Source organism: Poecilia reticulata, chromosome 20, assembly GCF_904066995.2.
Source record: "Poecilia reticulata chromosome 20, P_reticulata-male-v2, whole genome shotgun sequence".
Lineage (NCBI taxonomy): Eukaryota > Metazoa > Chordata > Actinopteri > Cyprinodontiformes > Poeciliidae > Poecilia > Poecilia reticulata.
In genome coordinates this window covers 14,497,268-14,520,514 of record NC_088849.1, presented here as the reverse complement: position 1 = coordinate 14,520,514, position 23,247 = coordinate 14,497,268, and the positions used below count along the sequence as shown (strand labels likewise).

Below are 23,247 nucleotides of genomic sequence, written 5' to 3'. Positions count from 1 at the left end.
ACCTGTGATTAACTCACTGATCTTCCTTTTCAAGGGGGAAATTGTCTCGTAATCCTTCTTTAATGGATCAGTAAGTGGCACAGTGGTTCTACTACGATTAAGGCAACGGCTTTCTCACCTACTGCTTTTCTTTGTCTTTCCACAATGCTGCAGTAATGGTGCTGGAAGTAACTAATCAAACTGTGATTGCCTATCTCTGATCACTTCTCTCTCTGTCCCACTCTTACTTTAGCTGAGTTTAGTAATTTTATTGTCTCCTCCTTCTAACCTTCCTTCTAATTTAAGGCAAAAGGTGGTGAAGGGCAGGTATGCAGCCTGGGGACTGCAAGAATTTATCACACTAAGGTGCGAGCACTCCTGTGCCTGCAGATGTAACAGTTTAGTGCCAACAGCATTCCCACCATGAAGCCAATAGGGGTTTTATGGCATTTGTAACTTTTATTCTCAGGACCACATACCCTGTGACTGCTGAGAGAGGAGTGGGAGGTGGTAAGGTCAATATACTGGGGGTGAAATAGTTTGCGTGCGTGTGTGTGACGCACTCTAATATTTTCATCAGGATGACATAGATGAAACAAATAGTTTATCCTTTCCTGCCTCTACTGTTTGAATGTGTCCTCTTTTTTTTCTTTTTTCTCCTCCAACTCCTGCTCCCCTCCCATTGCTCCCGTTTCCACTCCTCTCGCTCTTCCTGTTGGTCTACGCTGCCTCTCGGGTTACGATGACTGGGGGGTTTTCTTGCTCTCAGTTCATAGTGTCCATACAAGGTGGGGGTGGTACTGCGTGTGAGTGTGTGCGCGTCTGTCTCTCCCTCTCTGCTCTGTCCCGTGTCCTTGTCCCTGCCTCCTGGCAGCGAGGAGCCACCCAGCAGCCGGATTGTGATTGGGCAGGGGGAGTGGGGCTCTTGACACAAGCGTGGTGCTGACTTCTCCGGGACGTGTTTCAACAGATGGTCGAGGTTAGAGAGTGTCATCACATCGGAGCGAGGATTAGAGGAGAGAGGTTGTCTTCCAGGAGCTGTGTGGTCCCCCCCCCTCCTCCTCCTTCTTCTACACTTGAAACTCAAAATCCCAGCACCAGGAGACAAACTCCTCCACGAGGAAAGGAAGGTCTGGTGAAGAGCGTGAGGATAAAGCTCAGACAGGACTCCTTGCCTCCTGCCTACCAGGTACTACACAACTTTCCCACTGTTTCTTCATTTAGTTTTTCAGAATTTCTCCTTTCTTCTGTAAAGTGTTTGTCAGAAATACTGACAGCAGAACATCTGTGACTCTGTAAGAAGAGATATGTAGTGGCAGTGGGCAGCGCTGTTTTTGCAGTCTGTCTGTGTACTGCCTGTACCGCAGCCCTTGTGTGTGTGTGTGTGCGCGCGTGTATGCGTGTGTGTGCAAGGTTTTCATAGTTTTCCCCCTGAATGACAGGAATTCCCTCCGTCGCAAATTCCTCAGTCTCAAGGGATTAGAGGGCACCACATTCCATTAATATCATTTTTTTTCCTCAATGCAAAAGCATTCACCTGTTAAATGTTCAGTTTGCCTAAAGCATAAAGTCTTAAAACTGAATCTTGGCTTCAGTTAATGTATTAAATCTTTTCTCATCTAGAAAACTGGAGACCTCAATGTTTGATTGTGTTATTTTGTTAGCTGTAAAATCCATATTTCTACGTAATTACGCTCTTTACATCATTTACGCATAGGAGTCGGACAATATGCTATAAGTTTATTTTTGTCAAAGTATCAGTAATGACATTGTATCACTCAAACAAATAGTCCAAAATAGCATCAGTTTCCCTGCTGAAGCAGATGAGTGTTGTGATGTGATGGAGGGAGAGAAAGTGGAAAGAGAACTTTTTTTCTTCCCTGTGTCTTATTGGTTTAGCGATTCTGAATAATTATACTTAGAGGCACACCATTCAGTCTGCCAGTTTTCTTTCAGTTGATTCTGATCAGTTACTGTATAATAATGTATCGGTACTAAAAACATCCAGCAACCACGGCAACCAATAGCTTGTACTCTTTGAATTAAATAAAAATCTGTGAAATGTGCATAAATGAGGAAAATCGTGAAATTCCTTCATGTTTTATTGGATTCTGTCAAGGAACTTGTAGTACACCTCTTTTTCTTTTTTCTTTTTTTACACCTCAGTAACATTTGATTTTAGAGCATGCCTGTCCACCTCCAGCCCTCCATGCCTGGTGTCCTCCCAGTTTTAGATCCGTCTTTGCTTCAACAAAGCTGATTGAAATGGTCCAACTACCTCCTCAGCAAGTTCTGTGTAGGTCTGTTTATGAATCATCATCATTTGAGTCAGATGTGTCAAACATGGAAAAGAACTGAATCTTGCAAGATATAAAGTCTTGAGGACTGACTTTGGACACAATTGTATTTGAGAGAGAAAAAAAATCCAACTTAAAAGAAAACCGATAATTGATATCAGATGGCAAAACATTGATTAGAGTATTTCTAATTGAATTACTTATTACTGAATTGTGAGTGTTTTTCTAATGTCAAAGATGTGCTCAACTCTTTGCACATCTTTGACTAAAACATCTCAGACTATAGTTGGTGTAGTCTGTCATAAACTTTGGGTGCCACTTCTATATCCCCTCCCTTCAGTCGTGATAAGTTCTTTAATAAATCTTTTCCCCGAGAGCAGTTCTGGCAAATTGTGTCAGCAAAGACTAAATAGATGAGTCGTTGTAGAGCTGTCTCCGGAGAGACTGTCAAAGGTGTGCAGAGATGCAGCAAGTTGGGGGGGAAATGTACTACTCATGTTGGCTATTTAAGTCAAGTCAAGTGAGAAGAGTGACCTGCCAGTGAAGTGGCAATATGATGTATAATATTTATACCCAGCTCCAGGCACCGTGCACGAGGTGTTTTGTAAAAGGAGATTGTGCAGCTGTGAAAGTTTGAGAGAGGACAGGGGTGTTGTATGGGTGAAAGCTGCTGTTGTGTGAGATTGTGTGTTTATCTTGGTAAACCAGCCATAGCTACACTCGCTGCTTGATACTTGGAGAATTTAAAAGTACCCCCATAAGATTGTCAACGTGGGTTACAAGTTGTTCAGTGAATAATAGCTAGGCAGATTGAGAGGAAAAGATATGCCTGATTTTTTTTTTCTCCTTTTTTATTAACCTGAGAGGGAATATAAAGGTGTAACTCGTGTTTATTCAGTTCTAAGTTTTAACCTCGGTCTATAATGTAAACTTTGACTTGAGTGGGTGGCACAGATTTTATTGATCAAGTAAAAAAAAAAAAGTTTCCTGTATCCAGTCTGTCAACAGTCCACCAAAGCCCAGAGCATTTATCCCCTGACCTAGATTTACTAAATGGCAAAGTTTTGGTGTGGCTCCATTCAGAGTTGGTGGCTTGTATCAGGCACAATAACTGTAAAACCGTTGGCTTTCACTTCAATGCGTTGGCAATGTCAGAGCGCGTTACTGAAAGGCAAGTGTAGAAAGTGATGGAGAGCCTTTTTTTTTTACCTCAAAATTTCAGTCATGACAGGACAGATCTACAAACCCAACACCTCACTCGAGTTTCACCTGGCAGTGTTTGGATTCGATTTCTGATTAGCCTTCCCAGGGCACAGTGGATCGGCTTCGGGGGGGTTTCAAAACACTGAGCTTCCTGCCAGCTCAGAGGAGAGGAGAAGAGAAGAGAGATCCTTTAAAGAGTTTTTAGCTCTTCTGTGCTACAAACAAGAGCACAAGCAGCTGCTGCAAATAATTAGATTCTGAGGGGGAAAAGGCACTCGCCAAGACAAACGTTGTTCCAGTAGCAGCTTTGCCATCATTGCGATCTACTTAGGAATCTGTGACTGTGAGTGTATGTGTGTGGGTCAGTGTGCGTGTGAAGGTAATAAGTGGAGTAATTTGTTCTCCTGATAAGGACGCTGAGTGACTGAGTCCGATGGAAGGAGAAGAGTTGGCGGAGTCTGTGGCTTTAAGCGTTTCCACAAACAGAAGGCATGTGGCCTTTAAATGCCAAATGCAGTGAATCAGGATTTCCAAGATGTCAAAAACAAATATTACCGTCTAATGACTCTGAAAAAAGGTATACGTTGTCATCATCAACTGCATTCTAACCTTTTTGTTTGTTTGTTTGTTTTAATTCTACATTTTACCTCCCAAAATCTACCTTTTTAGCAGCAGATTTTACATTTGGCTTCTAAAATTGCTTGGCAATAAAAATTAAAAACTTTGCAGATGACTTTAGAGTGTTCAAGCAAGAAACGTTTGGAGAATTTTGGAATGGGAATATATATACCCAGAAGTGGTCAAATACTTTACATCCATACTTTACCGTTACATACATTTTATTTATTTATTGACTTACATTTCCAAAAATACAAAATCAGTTTGTGGTAACAGATTGATCCAACATAAAGAATCTTTGCTTTAAAAGCGGTCTCAAATTCATGTTCCTCTTCATCAAATGAAGGCATACCATTGAAAGGCATACCTTCTTATCCTTAAATGGAGTAAAAACACTGAACTCCTGCTATATCTTACCTTCTCAAATGTACTTAAACAAATCTAACATTTAAATTAAATGGCATTAAAATATAGCAAATTACAGATGCATTTCTTTTTAATTCACGGGAATCAACTTGACACATTTGAAAAGGAAATAAATGGATGCAGAACTAGGAAAGTATTTCATGTTCAACAGGGTCTAGAGCAAAATATATTTAGCTTATGCTAATCTACTGTACCTCAAAGCAAAACCAAATAAACAAGACCAAACACATCTTTGCTTCAAAAGATCTCAGAGTGATACTCATTCCATATCTAGTAAACAAAAGAGGAAGGAGATTTTTCTGCTCCTTAGGCCGCAAAGCATGTTCTCAAGTAAGAAAAGCCACCTTTTGTAGCAGTAGAAAAGTTTGCATTGCAGATGAATTCTCAATATGTGTGAGAGTCAATTTGGGAGAATTTTGAATTGGAAATAACCAGAACCAGAGAAAAATGTTTCATCCAGAGCATTATCCACAACATGTATTTGATCCAAATATGTTTGCTTTTCCAGTTCTGTAAATAACCTACATTTCATCAACAAGCTAGCAATATTAAGTGTTTGTCTTTATTCTTAAGTGAACTCTGGCCTTTAAAGGCATGTCGGATTTTACTCTCTTAGGCTGTTAGATTGACAAATATCACATTTGAATTTGGAAAAAAAACAAAAAACATTAGGCAATATTATGTGTTACAATAAAGTTTATTTTTAATGAATGTTGTAAAATATAATGATTTGCAGATGATTTTCTGTGGTTCATAAAAGTCAGGTTCAGCTACTTTTGAAATGGAAATAAATGGATTCAGAATAAAGAATAGACCATTTGTTTCATCCAGAGTATTTTCTGCTTTATGCATTTTGCCAAAAGACACTAAATCAAATGGAGGTAATATACAGTGACAGATATACTGACATCTTGATTTAAAAACTTATTGAATCACAAACACCTCATTATGAACACTTATAGGCATTCATTCTCATCCGAAATTGAACTCCAACCTTTGACTCGTGCCGTATTTTAGCTTTTCTAGCCGACTGTACTTTGATTGATCTTAGATTTGACTAGTTTTTTTTAAATGTTTTTTGAGAGGGTAAAATTTGGACTGTTCTGAAATGGAAATAAATGAATCCAGAACTGGAAAAACATCTTTCATCCAGAACTTCATCTGGAACATGTTTAGATGAAAATACACTTAATCGGTTGGTGGTAAGAACATTGTGACTAACAATTTGACATCTTTGCTTGTGATCTAATAGATTAAAAAACTATTATGAGATAATTTATCAAAAAGACCATAATTCTCCCATTTAATTTCTCCAATTTGTGCCTGGTAAGTGGAATGCATTGCCGATGACTTGCTTCTATTCATGACAATTAAGTTTGGTTACAAGAGCCTCATTTGCAACATGTTTTCAATTAAAATACATTAATTCAATTAGTGATAATGTAGAGGGGCAAACAAGTATTTAGTCAACCACTGATTGTGCAAGTTTTCCTATTCAGAAAGATGAGAGAGGTGTGTATTTTTCATTATAGGTACACTTCAACTATGAGAGACAAAATGAGAGACACAATCCGGGATATCACATTTTGTAGGATTGTTAAAGAATTTTATCTAATGATTGCATTCAAAGGCATTTATACACACATGTATTCCTTTTATCAAGACTACTTGTCACCTTCTCAAACTGGTTTTACTTGGACAGATCTTGTTTATGCCGAACTGCTGAACTTTTTTGATAAAAAAAAAAAAAGTTAGTTTGTGGTAGTAAGCTACACCTCATAATTAGGCACATTAGCGTTAAAAGCTAAGCTTGTGTGTGCACTCCTGCGTGCCATAATGTTAAAAGATTTCCTCAACCACTCTCTCTCTCTGTCACTTATTTATCTCTTCGGCGTAATGATAGTGTTCCTCGCCTTAGCCTGATTGCATGGTAGCAGTGGCATAGATTGCACCAGCCTATCACAGCAAATGACCAGTATTTGAACAGCATGCTCCTATTCATGTGGGATCAAGAAAGACTATGTTTAGATGAGTCAGACACTTTCTCAGTTTCCTTGTTGATCTTACTGATCAAACATTGCTCGAGAGTTTCAGCCACGTATCTGCCTCCAAACTCAAATTGTCCTTGACTTTTGAGGGTGATAGCCAAGCCGTATACGTATCTGGATGTGCGCAGACGCACAGTTGGGGTTTTGAGGTATTTGGGAGCTCACAGTAATACCCCAGTGTGTTTGTTCAGCCTGTCATTTGAGCGAGAAAGGTCAGGGCAAGCAAACACTGCATCCAGCTCATCTTTGGTGAGAATCCTACTCCTCCAGACCCTGATCCAACTCTGAGCACTTTGTTGAAGAGTTTCAACCACATATTTATAGTGGCTTAGCTTCTAGCTTCATCATAACTGTCAGTTGTACACAGAAAGAACCCTGAGCTGTCTTTGAATGAGTCAGAGACATTTTGTTTATGGGTGGACTACTTTTTGTGATATTATAATCAGTAATGTTTGAGTGTAAGAGGAAGGATTTGCCTGGAGAAGGAGAAAGCCAGGTTAGGAGGGTGAAGTGGAGCAGAGACGAGATAAAGAAGAGAACAAGAGTAAATAGAGGGAGGTGTGAAGGAGTGAAGGGGTGAAGAAGGATAAGGGGAAAAATGGTCATCTCATGTGAGCCATGCTCCCACACCACAATTCCCTAGATCTAAAACAAAAAAGGGTGGAAATCTTTTTTGCGCACATGCATGTAGAGAGAAACTTTGAAAAAGCCATGTATATGCAGACTGTGTGTACAAGTTTGCCCCCCTTGGTCTTCCACCTCACAAAGTGCTGGACTGTCCTTGTTTCCTCTTGTCTCTTGTCCAATAATTCCCTCTGTTCTGACTATCTGTCATACCTCATAAATCCAGCATACCTCGTGGTAATGCGCATGCACACATCAATGTTATGTTTCTTATAAATCCGTCATACCTGTGGAAGTTTCATTTTGTGTTTTTAATTTCTCAGACATTTACGGTAAATAAAAAAAAATAAAATAAGAAAAACCTAGTTATTTCCACGCAGTGTCCAGAAAGAGGTGTTGTTCTGCTTGTTGCCTAACAGCTTCGGTCAGCATCCAGCGTTATTCATGTGCTTTTTTTCTTTTTTTTAGAACACATTCCATGCAGTTTTCTAAAGAAGTATTAAAAAGGTAGGAACAAAATATCCCGACCAAATTTGTAGTCAAACAGTATTTGTATTAATAGTGACGCTAAACGGGACTAATGTCTTGTTTACAGTATGGTAACAATACTGGAAACAGAAAAAGTCATTTATGTTGATATGTTTGATTAACATAGCAGCTTAATTAAATAAAATTTAACATGAACTTCTGAGGAAAAAAAAACACGAATGAAACTTCTACAGGCATGACGGATTTCTAAGAAATCTGCTGAGTAAGCAGTATGTGACGACACATCGACGTGCGCGTGCGCATTACCGTAAGGTATGCTGGATTTATGGGTATGACAGATAGTCAGAACGCCCTCCCCAGGGAGAGGCAATCTGTTTTAGATTTGAAAGAGAAAGGAACCTGGCCTGTATCACATACAATTAAATACCCGTCAGAATCCGTCGGCGTGAGATTGGAGCAAGAAGTGCTGCCGCGGGGTTTTGTGGGGGCAGCTGGGTTGTCCCCTTTCATCCACCGCCTTTCCAGGAGAGAGATAATGGGGTGGGGATTGTAGGACGGATAAGAAAGGGGGTCGGGGGGTGGGCAGAAAAGAAGCGATGAATGTTTCCTCACCCCTCCATACTCCACAACCTGACTAATAGAAGCCAGCGTGTGTTTGTTTCAGCTCCCCTGCTCCCTTTCTTTTCATTCTGCCCCTAGAGCGAGCAAACACATTCAACCTCAGCCAGCACTTTCACTCCTGTCCCAAGTGTGTGTACATGTACAACTGCTCAAAAGTGTGGACTTGACCATGTGCTTCGTTTAGCCTCTGGTCCTGTTTGCGCTCACTTGATCAACCAGAATTGGCCATGTGGACATAGAGCTGTTACATTCTGAAAAGCGGCTTTGTTTACAGTGAGCAAGAGTAGCATTTCGGTACACACATTATCTTTACTTTTCTCAAGTTGCCCGTGGCAACCTAAGCCGGCATTGACCGGTGTCTCTTTAACATGCCGGAACAGTGTATTCACTACATTTCTTTAACAATGGTTTAAATTAAAAGCGTTTTTATACTTAAGCTTTCGATTTGATGTTGTTTAGATTAACCAGGCTTCCTGCCGATGCTGTTCTTTGGACTTAATGCTGTGCTGAGATGTGAAACGTATCCTGAGTGGTATGGAGTTAATTGAATTACAAATTATGTTACTGCGCGCTTCAGAAAACCACACACAAAGCCAGAGGCAAAGAAAAGCTAAGCTCCTGGTGTACAAATTACAGGTTATATGTCTGTCTGTGCTCAGGTCTGACAGATGATTCTTGCTGCCTGTTTGAGTGACTGCTGCAGCAGACTCGCAGTTCATGATATCCAAATTTAGTCATACATATGGGCTCCAGGGCATTGACAGCAGGGAGCAGCATTGTGGCACAGGTGCAATCAAACAAATATACATTTTTATGAGCGGTATCGCATTTGCATGACACGGTCTCGGAGAAGTTTATTATTGGCGTCATGCAGAGCTCGGTTCTCATGGTCTGTTTGCCTATGGGTGCTGTAGAATAAGTCCGCACATGCTCCAAATTTTAGGGGTGTTCAGTTTCATGTGCCAGCAGCAGTTCTGCACTAATCAGCAGCTTTCTGACTGAAGGTCTGTGGATGTGGAATGAGCATGCCTGCTTAAAAAAAAAAAGCTTATTAAATCTAAAGTGACACATGATGTTCATCTGCAATAATGTGCTTCATGACACAATTTTGACTACTACAGTTATAATGTCCTTCCGCTTGTTGTTCTGATTATGGCTGATAAAAACCTTATAACCTTAGTCAAATTTTCAAGTGTTTGCTTAGAATAATATACTGTGTCATTCTTATCTTTTATAGAGTTATGGTGAAAGAGCAACAAAATGTTAACTGATTAATTGGTAATGCTGTCTGCTCATATAACTAGCCTCCAGTTGACTGGTAAACAGACATGCCACTCTAGTTTTTAATCAGCGTTAACTTCACTAAAGCCAACTTTAATTTCCATGCTATAAGTTTCTGCATTTTTCACTATTTGAAAAATTCTAAACGGACTCACTCCTTTTTTATTATGTAAGCCAGTGCAAGTACAGAAGCCTTCCTTTCAGCCAGCTAAATAAAGATTTAAAGCATCATGTGGGGCAGAGGCGATACTCTATAATAAAAACAGCCAGTGCAAACTCGGGTTACTCTGGAGCTGGCACTAGAATCGAATTGGGACTTTGAAACCCAGGTAACAGTGGGATGGGAAATTCTTGATTCAAAAACTGTCAATTTCTTAAACTATAGAGTAAATTTATATTGTATTTGCAATGACTAATGACGCGTATCTTTGAAGTGATCGTTAAGTATGCATACAAATTTGCTAATATCGAATTTTAGTACATATTGTTACCTTCTGTAAATTTGACTCTTAAAGTGATTACTTTAAATGTTGGTGGTTTGGATCGCTTGAGTTCACTATAAGGTATGTGGCTGTTTTCTTTGTCCGTTGGGTGCAAGCTCTTAAACAATGCTGCACAAGTTAAAAGAAGTACCTATAGTCGTACATCTGACGTCAGAATGCTGTGAACTGAAAACATCCCTCAAACTTGGTGAACTGACTTGGTTTCTTTATTCTTAACAATTACCTCAGTGGAAACCCATTGAAGCAATTTGCTTTAGCTTTCTATTGTGGTGCAGAGAGTGATTTATTTGGGGTGTGTTTGATGTGTCAAACAGACAAGAAAGCCACCCATGAGTACATTCTGCTTGGTCTATCTTCGTTTGCTCAGACTGATGGGACTTTTGAAAGAAATTGGAACTTCAACAAAGTTTATAGAGGCATACAATTAGATTCTATGAGTTTAACCTGTGGTCTGTTTCTTCTGAACATGGTGGCTTGCTTTCAGCTTGTCATATAACTGTGGTTAATCACCTCATTAACCACAGATGCATTTGTCCTTATCAAAGGAAGAGTTTCCCTTTTGTTGTTTCTCTTCCTTTTCCCCGTTTGGTCCCTGTCTAGAACTTTAAACTTGCATTTTGTCTTATAAAATGTAACCTTTACTTTAAGAGCATGCTGTGTTGGTATTATCCTTAACTTTTTGTAATTCCAGATGACTCTAGGATCTTTGAGCTCCACATTTTTGCAGAAAAGTAAAAGCCTCTTGTATTCACCCTTGCTGACTTTGATTTTGACCTTAAATTTCCAGTTTTCCATCAAAGCTTTGAAGGAATGGGTGTATTTGAGTGATTCCAGCTTTACTTAATGACACTAAGCACAGTCATTCATTCTTCCCAGCATCGTCTTATTGCTTAGACAGATAGAACTAAACAAAGCTTGTGCCTGGTTCAGTTTAAACACACACCACCTACAAATCCAGAGCACACACCCACACACAAATAAATACAACTCCTTTTCATTTCTGCAAGGACTCGCTGAGTTTTTTAATCATTTCCTTCTTATAGTACCTAAAATCTCTTTATGATTTCAAAACAAGCCTCCCGTTACTGCACAAGGCATCAGCACTTTGAAGTATTTTAAACTAGGATTCATTTAATTATACATAAAGATGCAGTCACGATGTTGATGGGGAAGCCTGGCAGCTTTGGCACTACAAAGGGTTTCTTACTGGGACTGAAAGAAACAAGAGGGCTTAGACTAATGGCTGTGAATGCACTCGCTACAGGTTCATATTTCACTGAATTGAGGCCATTCTACTTCATTAAAGTGGCCTCCATCGTACCACAAACCCACCGCACACCAGTCGGTGGGAAGCTCCAAGATTTAAATTCTGTAGCTTTACATTGTTAGGACGTTGCCTGTCGAAGTAAAGAGTTGTGTAGCCATAAAGTTGCTGGAACAGGGGAGGAGAGGGGGGTATCTTGTACTTCGTTTGCCGACTGGAATTTTGTCATAAATCTTGAATAGGTTTTGGTCAAACAAATCAGTAGAGTTAAGAGTCTGAAAACAGCAAGGTTTGGTGTTTTTTTTTTTTTTTCTCTGCAGTACCTTCATGCAGCCAAATGAGTGCAGAGAGACAGAGCCTCCGTTCAGTCAGTCGTTCGTGTGGCTAACAGACAGGTCTTCGTGGGTACAATGTGCTACCCTTGGCTTGCTGGGCACAGCGGGTCCTGACACAGGCCCTCCTCAGTATAAAATGCCCCCATGAGCCCTCATGGCGGCAGACTAGCTGAATTCCATCATATTAGAGAAATATTTGGACAAACCTCTATATTAATTTAATGCCTAATTTTTCTTCTTGGGGAAGGAGCTCTCAAGCTGGACTTAAATCTTGGAAGTTTGATGCAAACATAAAAATATTCCTCAGTTTTATTTAACCTGCAGCGTTTCTGAGGTCCATTTGTGTCTCTTTTGCCACTGCATGTTGCTCCTTTCTGCTTTCCTCCACTCTGGTACGATGCACTGAATGACCCGTATTGTTACTAGTTCCACAGCTTATCGCTGAACAGTAGAATGTAAACTATGCCATTAGACTTGCATTCTCCTCCTTTTGACCAGTGAGTGGATGAGGTAAGCAGAGTTGAGAATAAGTGGAAATCTGAGCTGCTTTAACTTACTTTACTATTAAATAAAGTCTTCTTACTTTACTTAATAGCAAAGTCTCTCCCAAAAAAATATGCACTTATAAAACATTAGAAGATTTCCAAAACCCCTTTTTTTGTAGCGCTTTGGCCTGATTATGTTAATTTTTGAAATTTCTCTAAACAAGATGAAGTGTTTGTTTTTTTTTTGTTTGTTTTTTCAGCTTTCCTGCTTTAAATGGTTTAGAATTATTTATATTAGAAACGGTAGTGACTCCACAATGGAAGTGAGCAGTAATAATTTTTGTAATATTTCAAAACATGGATGCAATTATTGCTGATTTATTCAGGCTTTAACATCCTATATAAGTGATTAGCTTATATTTGTGCACACAGCTTTACTAAAATGGCTGTCTCTGTATATTAGAGTATGTAAATCCTTATCTTAACTGAGAATTTCAAAAGGGCTTTGGCACATAGAGCTTCCAAAAATAATAAAGCACGACAGTTTAGCTGTAATTATTTTAGCCTTCTTGTTTTGCTCTTTCACAACCTGGATGAACTGCAGACATGTCTTGACATTTTAAATACCTTTAAATACCTTTTTCAAATAGCTCTCTAAATATTTACTGAATGCAACTTAAATTTTAACACTCTACTGATGCTAAAAATATCAAACTTTGAGCTTTCATGCCACAAATTTAACTTCAACACCGAAGAGAGATGTCACTGCCATATGACTGCACCAGGCCTGAGGTGTTCACTTATCAGAATAGATAAACGTCTTGAGTTTCTGACCACATGGTAACATGCTTAAAAATTTACCAAGTCAATAATTTCCCATTTGATTCATTGTTCCAGTTCTTATCGACACACAGGCTGTAGAATTGAAACTGTGCTAATATACATGTTTTCTTCTTTTTTTTGGCAATGATTGGAATGCTTAAAAAGACTTAAACATGGGCATAAAATGCTTTAAAGTAACCTATCAAAATAAAAGAATGTTTTGCTGTATTAGACAATCTGTTTTGAGTTTGACCTGCATCGTATTTTGAGAACCTGAACTTCTAAACCTTCAAAACTCTTCATCTGAGCCCAGTCCTGCTCTGTGGACAGATATACGATGCAACGATGGATGGACCTTTTTCATGTCAGTAGTTTTGTGCTTTTATGCTTTTATGTTTCTTCTGCTGTTTTTCAGTGACAGCTGATAAATGCACATCCTGTCACTGCTGTCTGGATAGAACCTAAGCCAGACATCACCTGTTTGTCATTTCTGGAAGGAAAACGCAGACCAATCCCACACGGACCTTTTACAGGACGCTATATCTCTATATTGAACCCCTTCCATTCGTTTTCCCCTTTTAACCCCTGTGTGTGGCTAGCCTCTGGTTGCTGAGGTTAGGTTAAACAAGCCACCATCAAAGCCGTATCACCGCTGGGGTCGGAAGAGGGTCAGGGCGCAGTGGAGTGTGTGGTTTGAGGCCCTGACTGGAGGGCACAACCAGACAAGTATGGCTGCCCAACATGGTTAAATAAGCCGCAGCTTTATTATGTTCATCTATATGTGAGAGAAAGTGAAGCTGTCTGTCTGTTTGCAGCAAATTACTGAGCAGAACTTCAGATTTCCCCAACAAAATTAAGTGAGTGCTATTTTCCTCAAGGAAAGTAGGAAAACTCCTGCTATCATGAGGTTGAGGTGTGCTAAAGCTCTGAGCGGTGATGGTCATTAACCTGAAAATTGCACATCTTTTAAGCATATGGCAGCTGTGTGCCTGACAACAAGTGGCCTTGTTGTTTCACTCCTTTGAACCCCCTAACTACTGGGGTCGTTCTGTTCGTCCTTATGTTCTAGTCACGCAGAGTACTGTACGGTCCAAATTTAAAGGGTCATTACAGCTAATCCTCCAAAACAAAGGGGAAGCAGAAACAATGTGCTCCCTCGTCCTCTGGTGCTGTCCAGAAATTAAGATTCCTCGGCCTGTTCAGCCCTAGATGATCTGAACTCATGACTAAGTCAAAGTGAAAATTGGGATTTTATTTTTGTTTTAGTGATTTAGCAACATAAAATACACCATAGATTTAAGAAAGTTGGCAGCAACAGAATTAAGCAAAAATAAAAGCTGCCTGGAGTTTGCATGTTCTCCCTGTGCATGCTTGGGTTCTCTCTGGGTACTCCAGGTTCATCCCACAGTCCAAAAACATGAATGTCAGATTGATTGGTTTCTCTAAATGCTCTTTAAGTAAAGGTGTGTGCTTGCATGGTTGTTTGTCCTGTGTCCTGTCTGTCTCTGTCTTACCCTGCGATGGACTGGCAACCTGTCCAGGGTGTACCCCGCCTCTGTCTCATTGACCGCTGGAGATGGGCACCAGCACCTCGCCTCAGTTGTGACACACCAACACTGAAGTTGTTGAGACATTTTTGTGACTTGTGCACTGCAGAATCAGGTGCATTTGCTACCGTTATACCGTTGTAATATTTGCAATAAATTATTTAGTTGAACTGTTTGTCATTAGCTTGTCTGCCACTGCATTGTTCTTGACAGTTGTGACAGATGACATGGTTGTTTCCCAGGTTCTGACAAGACTTGTGGTTTGTTCTTCAAAATTGAATGTAAAAATAATCCTAGACTGGTTGCATATCACATTAACATAAGAGAGAGGTTCTAAGTTGAAGCCTTCACATTAGGATAGATGACTGTGAGGCAGCCGTTTAGTCTCCACATTTCCTGTATCCATACCTTGATTTGTCTGTGTGAACTTAATTGACATTTGAATCTCAGTCCTTTCAAACACTGCAGATATTGACCTCATCCACTCTACAATATTTGAATCAGACCTTTTCTGAGTGGAAAAAATGCACCATTGATGGAAATCACTGGTATCTAAAACTGAATTGGTGTTGGGTGCGAAGATTACGTTGGCAGGCAGACTGGCTTACAGCTGATTTCCAATCTTCCACGGCTTGGCCAAAATAGAGCCTTGAGTTTTCTCCAGAGATTAGTTGTGTCTTTTGTTTCTGGGAAGCTTTCCTGCATAATGTGGGAGGACTTGGACCCAAACGGCAAGGGATATTGTTTTTGTGGGAGAAAAGCCGGTGTCTGGGTATCATTTTAGTGTCTGCATATGTTTGTGGAGCAGTTTGTGTAAGGTCCTGTCCGCTCCACCACCCTGCACTTTGGGGGTACGAGGGAGTGTTTGGCCAAATGGCGCCAATGTTTGTACAGAGCTGTCACGATAACTGGCTCGCTCAGACACAGCTCATCTGAAACAGAAATCAGAACAGTATAGCACTGTTTGAACTCCGCTTATCACGTCTAAGATCTGACTGGAGAAGTGAAAGATAAACGCCACCATTTCAAGGTTACTGAAAACGGCTTTTCTCACTTATTTATGTTGAGTTTTTTTGATGACATGATAGGTCATGATTTTGGGAGGAACATCTGTTGATGCGTCACTTAGCAAAGAGTGTTTTTAACCTGTCGGATCAGCCATTACTGTGCTTTACTGTCTTAGGTTATACTTAATTTTTTTTATTGCTTCCTAGGAGCCAGACTGTTGAAATCTTTCCAGTAAATTCCAGGATTGCCAATATTTCTTAAATATATATATTTGCTTTTCACCCTTTTTCAACCCAATATTTGTTCATTTTCACTGGTCTGTTTTGATCTTTAAGTTATTACCTATGGTCGCACCCATTTTTTCTGGCTAATTTTTTTTTCATCAGAAAATAGGACTTCTATCTGCTGAGCAACAGCTCAGTCTGTTTTCCACTTGGCCCAGGTAAGACATTTCTGGTGTTTCTGATTCAGAACGGCTTAACACAAGGAATGTGACAGTTGTCCATGGAGACGTCTGTGTGTGGCAGCTTTTGAAGACTCCAGCTGCAGTTCACACTTCGTGATCTCACTTAAAACCCCTGAATGGGCATTGCTTCACAATCCCATCAAGACTGCAGCATCCCTGTTGCTTGTGGAACTTTTCTGCCCCACTATTTCCTTCCACTCAGCTTTTTGTTACCAACAGCCAACTCTTTAGCAGTGATCCTTTGTAGCTTATTAGATTATCTTGTAATACTACAATTTTCTGAGAAATTGCAATTTGGATTTCTGCTACCTGTATCCCGTCTGTCTCCTCCCTGAGCTATTATTGCCTCCTGAAGAAATGCACCGTTCCCAACCAAAAAACAACCAATCAGAGCCAAGAGGAGGAGGGTCTTAACGCTGCCACTCAACCTCATTTAAACATGCTAATGGTGGAGAAACAACATACCGTTAGAGGAAAACCGTTTATTCGCTGTCATCGGTGGCTATGCTAAAAAATTTGTCTCACACCATACTGTCAGGACATGGTGATGGCTTCAATAAAAACGTGAAGAATTATTTTTCTTTTTTTTAATAAGTTACATACTGCAATTTTAAGTAATTGACATGTTGCCTCCATTTTTATCTGGAGTACCATTTGATATCCCATTAAATGATATTTATAATTTGGATGGAGTGATTATGGAAATAAAGGTGAGGGCGGAGCCTCCCGGGGCAGACCCAGGTGTCACAGACCTTCCATTTGTTTTCAGTCTGTTAACTCAAAATGGGAAGCAGCATGGCGCCACTCAGCAGGACTGCTATCCATAAGGCATTTTTCATCATGCATTAATGCAGTACTCATTATCACAGGGCAATGGTTCATTTCACAGCCACAAGCTACACAGCTCTCAGATGCATTACTGTCACTGAAATCTACCTGCTAATTGGTGTAATCTTACTCTGTGTACATTTACAATACATTTTTCTAATTAAGATTTAAAGTAATTTACATTTTTATACATTTATTTAAATTTTTGATTGAAATTGAAGCTTACCATCCTGATAATCTTAGCTACACATAACTGTTTATGGTCAAGCATGAGTTTTTTTTGAGAACCAAGCACCAGCATGTTTTGATGACTGAGTGGTCATCTGTGATTAGCAACAAAGCCACTGGAGTTAATGCGGTGGAACCATTTACTCCGCCTCCTGCACCAGAACTCCCTCCCCCATCCAGAAGCCTGTCATGCATGACTCACCAGGATAGGTGGTGGTGGTGGTGGTAGTGGTAGAAGTGGTGGTGGTTGGAGAGTTGGGAGTTGTGGAGGGGCGGCGAGTCCGACTGTTGAGTGGCAGGTGGAAAGTGGGCCCTGATTGGCTCTAATCGAAGAGCAGTTGTGGGTGTTTGAGTTTGGGCAGCCAATTGCATAGTTTCGGCACGTTTAGCTGAACAACAGCTCCGCAGTTGGGATAAAGAGTTTCCATGTGTGAGGTTGCCTAAAGAGGGAGAGAACGTTCAAGTGTTTTTCTTTTTTTTAGAAAAGGAAATTGTACTCAGTCTTCGGTGAGCCTTGTTTGCCTGGAACTTCACCCCCAAAATGTAACTCAGGTCAATTTGTTGATGTGCTTACTTGAAATGTTTAAGTTTTTTTTTTTTTTAGACCTTTAAGAGCTATTATCAAGGAATTGGTCACTGTTTCTTTATGGCTTATCTAAAAGTATTTAACAATGTCCACCTTTTTCTAATTACTTTAAAATGAATCATGTTATGTCATTCATCCTTGTTTTAACATGTTTTTTCTTTCCGTCTTCTCTCAGTCAACTAGGCCCAACTAAGGTGTGAGCGAACGCCCTTGCCCGTCCTCTCCTCCCTCCCATCTCTCCAGTGATCCTCCCATCAAGTTCTCCAGCTGTCTGGTTCTGTTGGACGCCATGCTAATTCACTGGCTCTCCTGGCTGGTCCTGCTGTCTGTGGACTGGACTCCAGGCAGCCAAGCCTTTACCACCACCAGGGCTCAGGGGCTCAGGGGTCGCATCCAGCGGGACCGCCGAAATATCCGGCCCAACATCATCCTCATCATGACCGATGACCAGGATGTTGAGTTGGGTAAGAAATGCTGGCATGCTTACCTGCCCTCCAAATGTATTTGCTAATATACAAAATGTATCACTGTATTTGATCTTAATTGCTTTCCTTGTTTTTCTGGCTATCTGCCTTCAGATTTATATGGTCTCCTTCTTTACATTAAATATTAAACGCAGACCATAAACCAGTAGGGAATGACCATCTGGTTTTTCAGCTGCCGCATTTCAATTAGGTTTAGTCTGAGAAAACCGAGCCAGAAAGGATTACCTGCACAGTACCTATAAAATATAAAAAAGTATTCATCTCTTTGAATGATTGAGCCTTTTTATTGCTCTGACAAATCAAAAAAAAAAATTTAGCTTTTTTTGACCAATTTACAAAAGAGTCCTGTTTAATCTCAAAGTAAAATCTGATTTCAACAAAAATAAGGACAACTGATTAAAAATATAAATATAATTTTTTATGTTCCCGACTTGACGGGGCCCTTTTCATGTCCAGCCACAAAGAATACTTTTTTATATAGGTACTGTATAATCCTCTAAAAGTAAATTGAACTCAGAGTACAAATAAATGAGAAATATAGGTAACCTTCCTTTGTCCTCTCAGGATCTCTGCAGGTGATGAACAAAACCAGAAAGATAATGGAAGACGGCGGCACAAGTTTTATCAACGCCTTTGTCACCACGCCGATGTGCTGCCCGTCACGGTCGTCCATGCTGACGGGAAAGTACGTCCACAACCACAACACCTACACCAACAACGAGAACTGTTCCTCCCCATCTTGGCAAGCGCGGCATGAGCCACGCTCCTTTGCGGTCTACCTCAACAACACAGGCTACAGGACAGGTTGGTGCACTTACCGTTCTAATCTCCCAGACTTTTGGTCGGCTCTAGATGGCTTTAACTGTTTTTGGAGGTGGGTTTGCTTTGAATGTCACAAGGCTGAATTAGTAGTGTTTTAACTGCTAATTAAAACACTACTCTTCCTCCCTACACACTGACGTATCTCCAATTACAGTGTGTCTGGCAATTTGAAGACAACAGATGGGAAGTTGCAGCAGCCAATACAGTCTCTCTTACCGTTGATGACATGGTTGACATTCATACTATAAAAAATATTGGTTGCAAACTCTCAAACAGTTCTGTATCTGTGCAGTTGACAGTAATCTGATTTTTTTTTTTTTTTTTTTATACTGGCAGAGTACATTTCTGCTGCATGTGCCTTGGCCGCGAATGACATAAAACAACAGTACAAGCTAGGTGTGGTCTTTGAATCCAATTATTCGAAAAGACCTTGAATGGGATTGGATACTTTGGATCGGATCAGGACACATTAAGGTTTCGAGAGGCAAAGAGACGAACCTCATGTCAGGCATCCGCACAGACGGAGACGCAGAAAACCCATAAAGAACTACAAAGGAGCTGAAGGCATGAACTCATCGTTAAACACTGTATTTAAAGCAACTCTCTTCTCTGTGCTTCCCCGTCTCTGCAGCCTTTTTCGGCAAATACCTCAACGAGTACAACGGCAGCTACATTCCGCCTGGGTGGCGTGAATGGGTCGGATTGATCAAAAATTCCCGCTTCTATAATTACACTGTCTGTCGGAACGGATTCAAGGAGAAACACGGCGCTGACTATGCCAAGGTATGTGTTCTCATTATCTCACACCAATTTCTTTGCACTTTATGACTTAAAATAAAGCCTTTGCTTGACAAATGTTAGGTTGCACTCTCTTATAAACGCAGAGAAGCCCTCCAACTAATATTGTGTCATTTTTCAGACTGAAGGGAATTCTGTATTGTGAATTATAGGGAATGAGCTGGGATGAGGTGGTGTCTCCTCTTTTTGTGGCACGCCTTTAGATGCACCTAACCCTTAACAGCTAGACGGTGTAAAATAGATGCAGCTTTATGGGAAGACAAAGTTGCTTGCAATAAATGCCTCTTTGGTTAGTGGTTGTTTCATCTATTTTTGTCTGCCTCCTTTTCTGTTTTTCCTGTGTCAAGCTGTGCAGTTTTGCAAAATGACTTTGCAGGAAAATACCACAGTAAAATAGGAAGGGAAATTTCAACTCAACAGTGTCGATTTCACAAGATGAACTGTGGTTACACTGCAAACAGTCTCCTGCAATAATCCCCCCCCCTTCTCAAATGTTTTAGGAGCTTTCAGTTTGTTTTCACAGAGCCATGCCAGTATCTCCTCGGGTTGTACAGTTATGGATAAACAAAAAAAAGATGAGCAAGTAAGTGTTTGAGCTGCCGTTTCTCTGCCAACTTTGGACTGAGGTGTAAAGCAGAGACCGATGTGTTTACACGACATTTACATGGTGATCAAATCGTGGTTTAGAACCAAACAGACTTCATATTTGCAATTTACTGCTCACACCCACCGCCTGGCAACGCTGCTCTTTCCGGAGCGCCGAGGGAGTCCGCACGGGATGGCTTGGCTGCAGTGCGACTTGTTCATCCTGAGTGGTTTAAATCAGTTAGACCCCATCTGAGTTTCTGTCTGTAGGGAAAGGAGTTCATTCAAGTTGACGCCGCTCTGATGGGAATGTTTTCTTTGTCCGTGTTGCCCGTGGACTTCTTTTACCCAGATTCCATGACACTAGAACAACAGCCATAATTTTTTTTTTTTTTTAAACGGGGAAGTCTTCCAATCCACATGTGGCACACTGATGTCATGAAAGCTTGCACAAGTCTCGCTCCGTACCCTTCCTGCGCAAATCTTGTAAATTCGATGCAGTAACGCCGTCCTGTATCGACGGTCTTTTCTTACAAAGGAGTAGTGCTAACAAATTCTTACTATTTCACTGCCAGCTCCAAATGTGAAGACGGATAATCACCACTCATGTGACTATTTTATTGCTCTTGGCCAGGCATTCCCCATGACACTTTCACTTCCTGTTGACCTGCCAGAGCCCTTTAGCATCAGGGGCTCAGATTTTACTTGCTGGCAGCGCTGCAGGGCACTGCAGTGCTTTTGCCATGTGCACGTAATCCTCATCCTCTACGGGCATGTGTACCTGCCAGGCTTTTAAAACTGGACTGACTATAAAATAAGACCGTAATAATAAAGAGAAGACGCATCAGCCAAACCCACTTCTGACATTTCTGGGAAATCTGTCGTAGTGTTTGTTCTTAGCCGTGCAGTCCCTTCCATGTGTTTGGTGTCGGGCAACAACAGCAGCAGCAGCAGCAGCAGCAGCAGCAGCATGACAAGACTACAGATAGGACTGTTAGTTGGCTATTTGAAACTCTGCTAATCCTATTTTTATTTTAGCTGAGGGTGTTGCTGACAGCGAAGGTAAAAATAAGACCGGACTCCACCCTGACTGGAATAAAGGTTTCAGTAAAATGGCCCGGCTTTGACATGCTTGCTGTGACTATTTCACATTGTGAGGAGGGCGTGAGCTCTTCACAGTTAGTTTCACTCTTTTAGCTGGGCTCTATCTTTACAATTACCAATTTCTGGAAAAAAATCTCAATTTCGGGAAGGAAATCATTTTGTCTCCTTCAGCACATCTCATTGGAAATGGCAGGTTTTCCCCATGCAGTCTGGAAAATAACAGAAAATCTATCTGTCCATCCATCCGTCCTTGCCTTAATTTTTGCAGAGACCATATAAAAAGTTTGACTGCTGTAGTAATATTTCCCATAATTCATTGTATTTGCAAAAGCATTCGATTTTGACATAAAAAAATATACCAAAACCCTGATTAAGGGTTATTTATTTTACATTTCCGTCTCAGGTTTTGTGCTCCAATTATCATCAAAAGTAATCATTTATGAGCGGGAAGACGTTCACTGGGCAGGCCAGAAACGACCCAAGTGGCAGAAGCAGAATGAAAAGTTCAGAGTGGAGTAGAGGGTGGGATCTGCCATAACAGCATACCATTTGAAAGCGCCAAGCTTCGCTCACCATCAAGTGGTGTCACATTTGATAGTGCAGAGATTCACTGATGAGGCAGCAGCCAATATGCAGTGTACACATGCTCGCACAGACTCCAGCTCACACACTCACTCATTTACACACACACAGGCAAGCTGCCAGCTGTTGACTCGACAGATTGCTGCTGTACTGCACTCAATGGCCTCACTTCATATCCCTACTGGCTCCTCTTAATTTATTTGAAAATGACTGGACCAGGAAAAGCAACATGTCATAGTGATTGGACTGCAAATGAGATTTATAAAAGCTCGTGCTGTTTAGGATTTTTGCTTCAATCCCCCCATTTGTTTTCTAAATGATGCCTTTCTAGCCCGCTTGCACCCAGTAGCTTTACTCATTTCGCTCCTCTTTTTGAAGGATTATTTCACAGATCTGATCACCAACGACAGCATCAGCTTCTTCCGAATGTCCAAGAAGATATACCCTCACCGTCCTGTGATGATGGTCATCAGCCACGCCGCCCCTCATGGACCAGAAGACTCGGCCCCGCAGTATGCCGAGCACTTCCCCAATGCTTCACAGCATATGTAAGTTCGACTGACTCTCAAATCATCAACTGTTCCCAAATCAATTACAACAGAATGGCTTTGAGGAACGCCTCTTATTATTGCACTATGCAGTGATTCGCCACCTTTAGTACTTGTTGTTGCATTTTCTTGTTCTGTACTCAAGTACACAATGAACCACACTTCTTTTGGTCAGATAGCCGTGTTCGCTTTATTGCCAATTTCCAGGTTCAACTTCTTCTTCAGAACAGTGCTGCCTACACGAAATAACTCGCTCTCATTGCCCCCAGTGGACAACTGCAGTACAACATGCATGCATAATATTAAACAAAGCGAAAGCCAGTCAGAAAACATGAACACATCACACAAAATAACTCAAAGACAAGTTAAGATTAGAACGTATTCTAACGCCTGTCATACTACTCTGGTTCTGATCCCCTTTGAAGCAAAAGCCCTTCACAAGACGACGACGCAGGGTACAAAGAAACTGCTGCTTTTGTCAAAGTATAAAATCTCCAAGGCAACCTCGGATGTTATTAGTACACCCTTTGATAAATTCAAGCTCTTTAAGCCCTTGCCCACACAAACAAACAATCTAATGCCTTGGCACCTTTTGTCTGCTGGCAAGAAAAAACCCCCAACTTTCCAAAGTTTAGGTTTCTTTTTTTTAAGAATACTGTTGGCAG

The 23,247-nt window shown here is 40.7% G+C and overlaps 1 protein-coding gene across 7 annotated transcripts in view; it reads left to right on the top strand.

The window, feature by feature from the left end:
* sulf1 (sulfatase 1) overlaps positions 1 to 23,247 on the top strand; it is an 83,175-nt gene that overhangs the window by 38,814 nt on the left and 21,114 nt on the right. For 4 of the 7 annotated variants that reach the window (XM_081601373.1, XM_081601371.1, XM_081601376.1 and 1 more), the window contains 6 exons: positions 35 to 70; positions 950 to 1,168; positions 17,834 to 18,122; positions 18,708 to 18,947; positions 19,597 to 19,748; positions 22,413 to 22,582. In XM_081601373.1, coding sequence (XP_081457499.1) covers positions 17,948 to 18,122; positions 18,708 to 18,947; positions 19,597 to 19,748; positions 22,413 to 22,582 — 737 coding nt within the window. In that variant the 5' untranslated portion in view covers positions 35 to 70; positions 950 to 1,168; positions 17,834 to 17,947. Of the gene's footprint in view, positions 1 to 34; positions 71 to 708; positions 1,169 to 17,833; positions 18,123 to 18,707; positions 18,948 to 19,596; positions 19,749 to 22,412; positions 22,583 to 23,247 lie in introns of those variants that run through there. The other 3 variants (XM_008396343.3, XM_081601372.1, XM_081601374.1) reach the window with 3 other exon arrangements.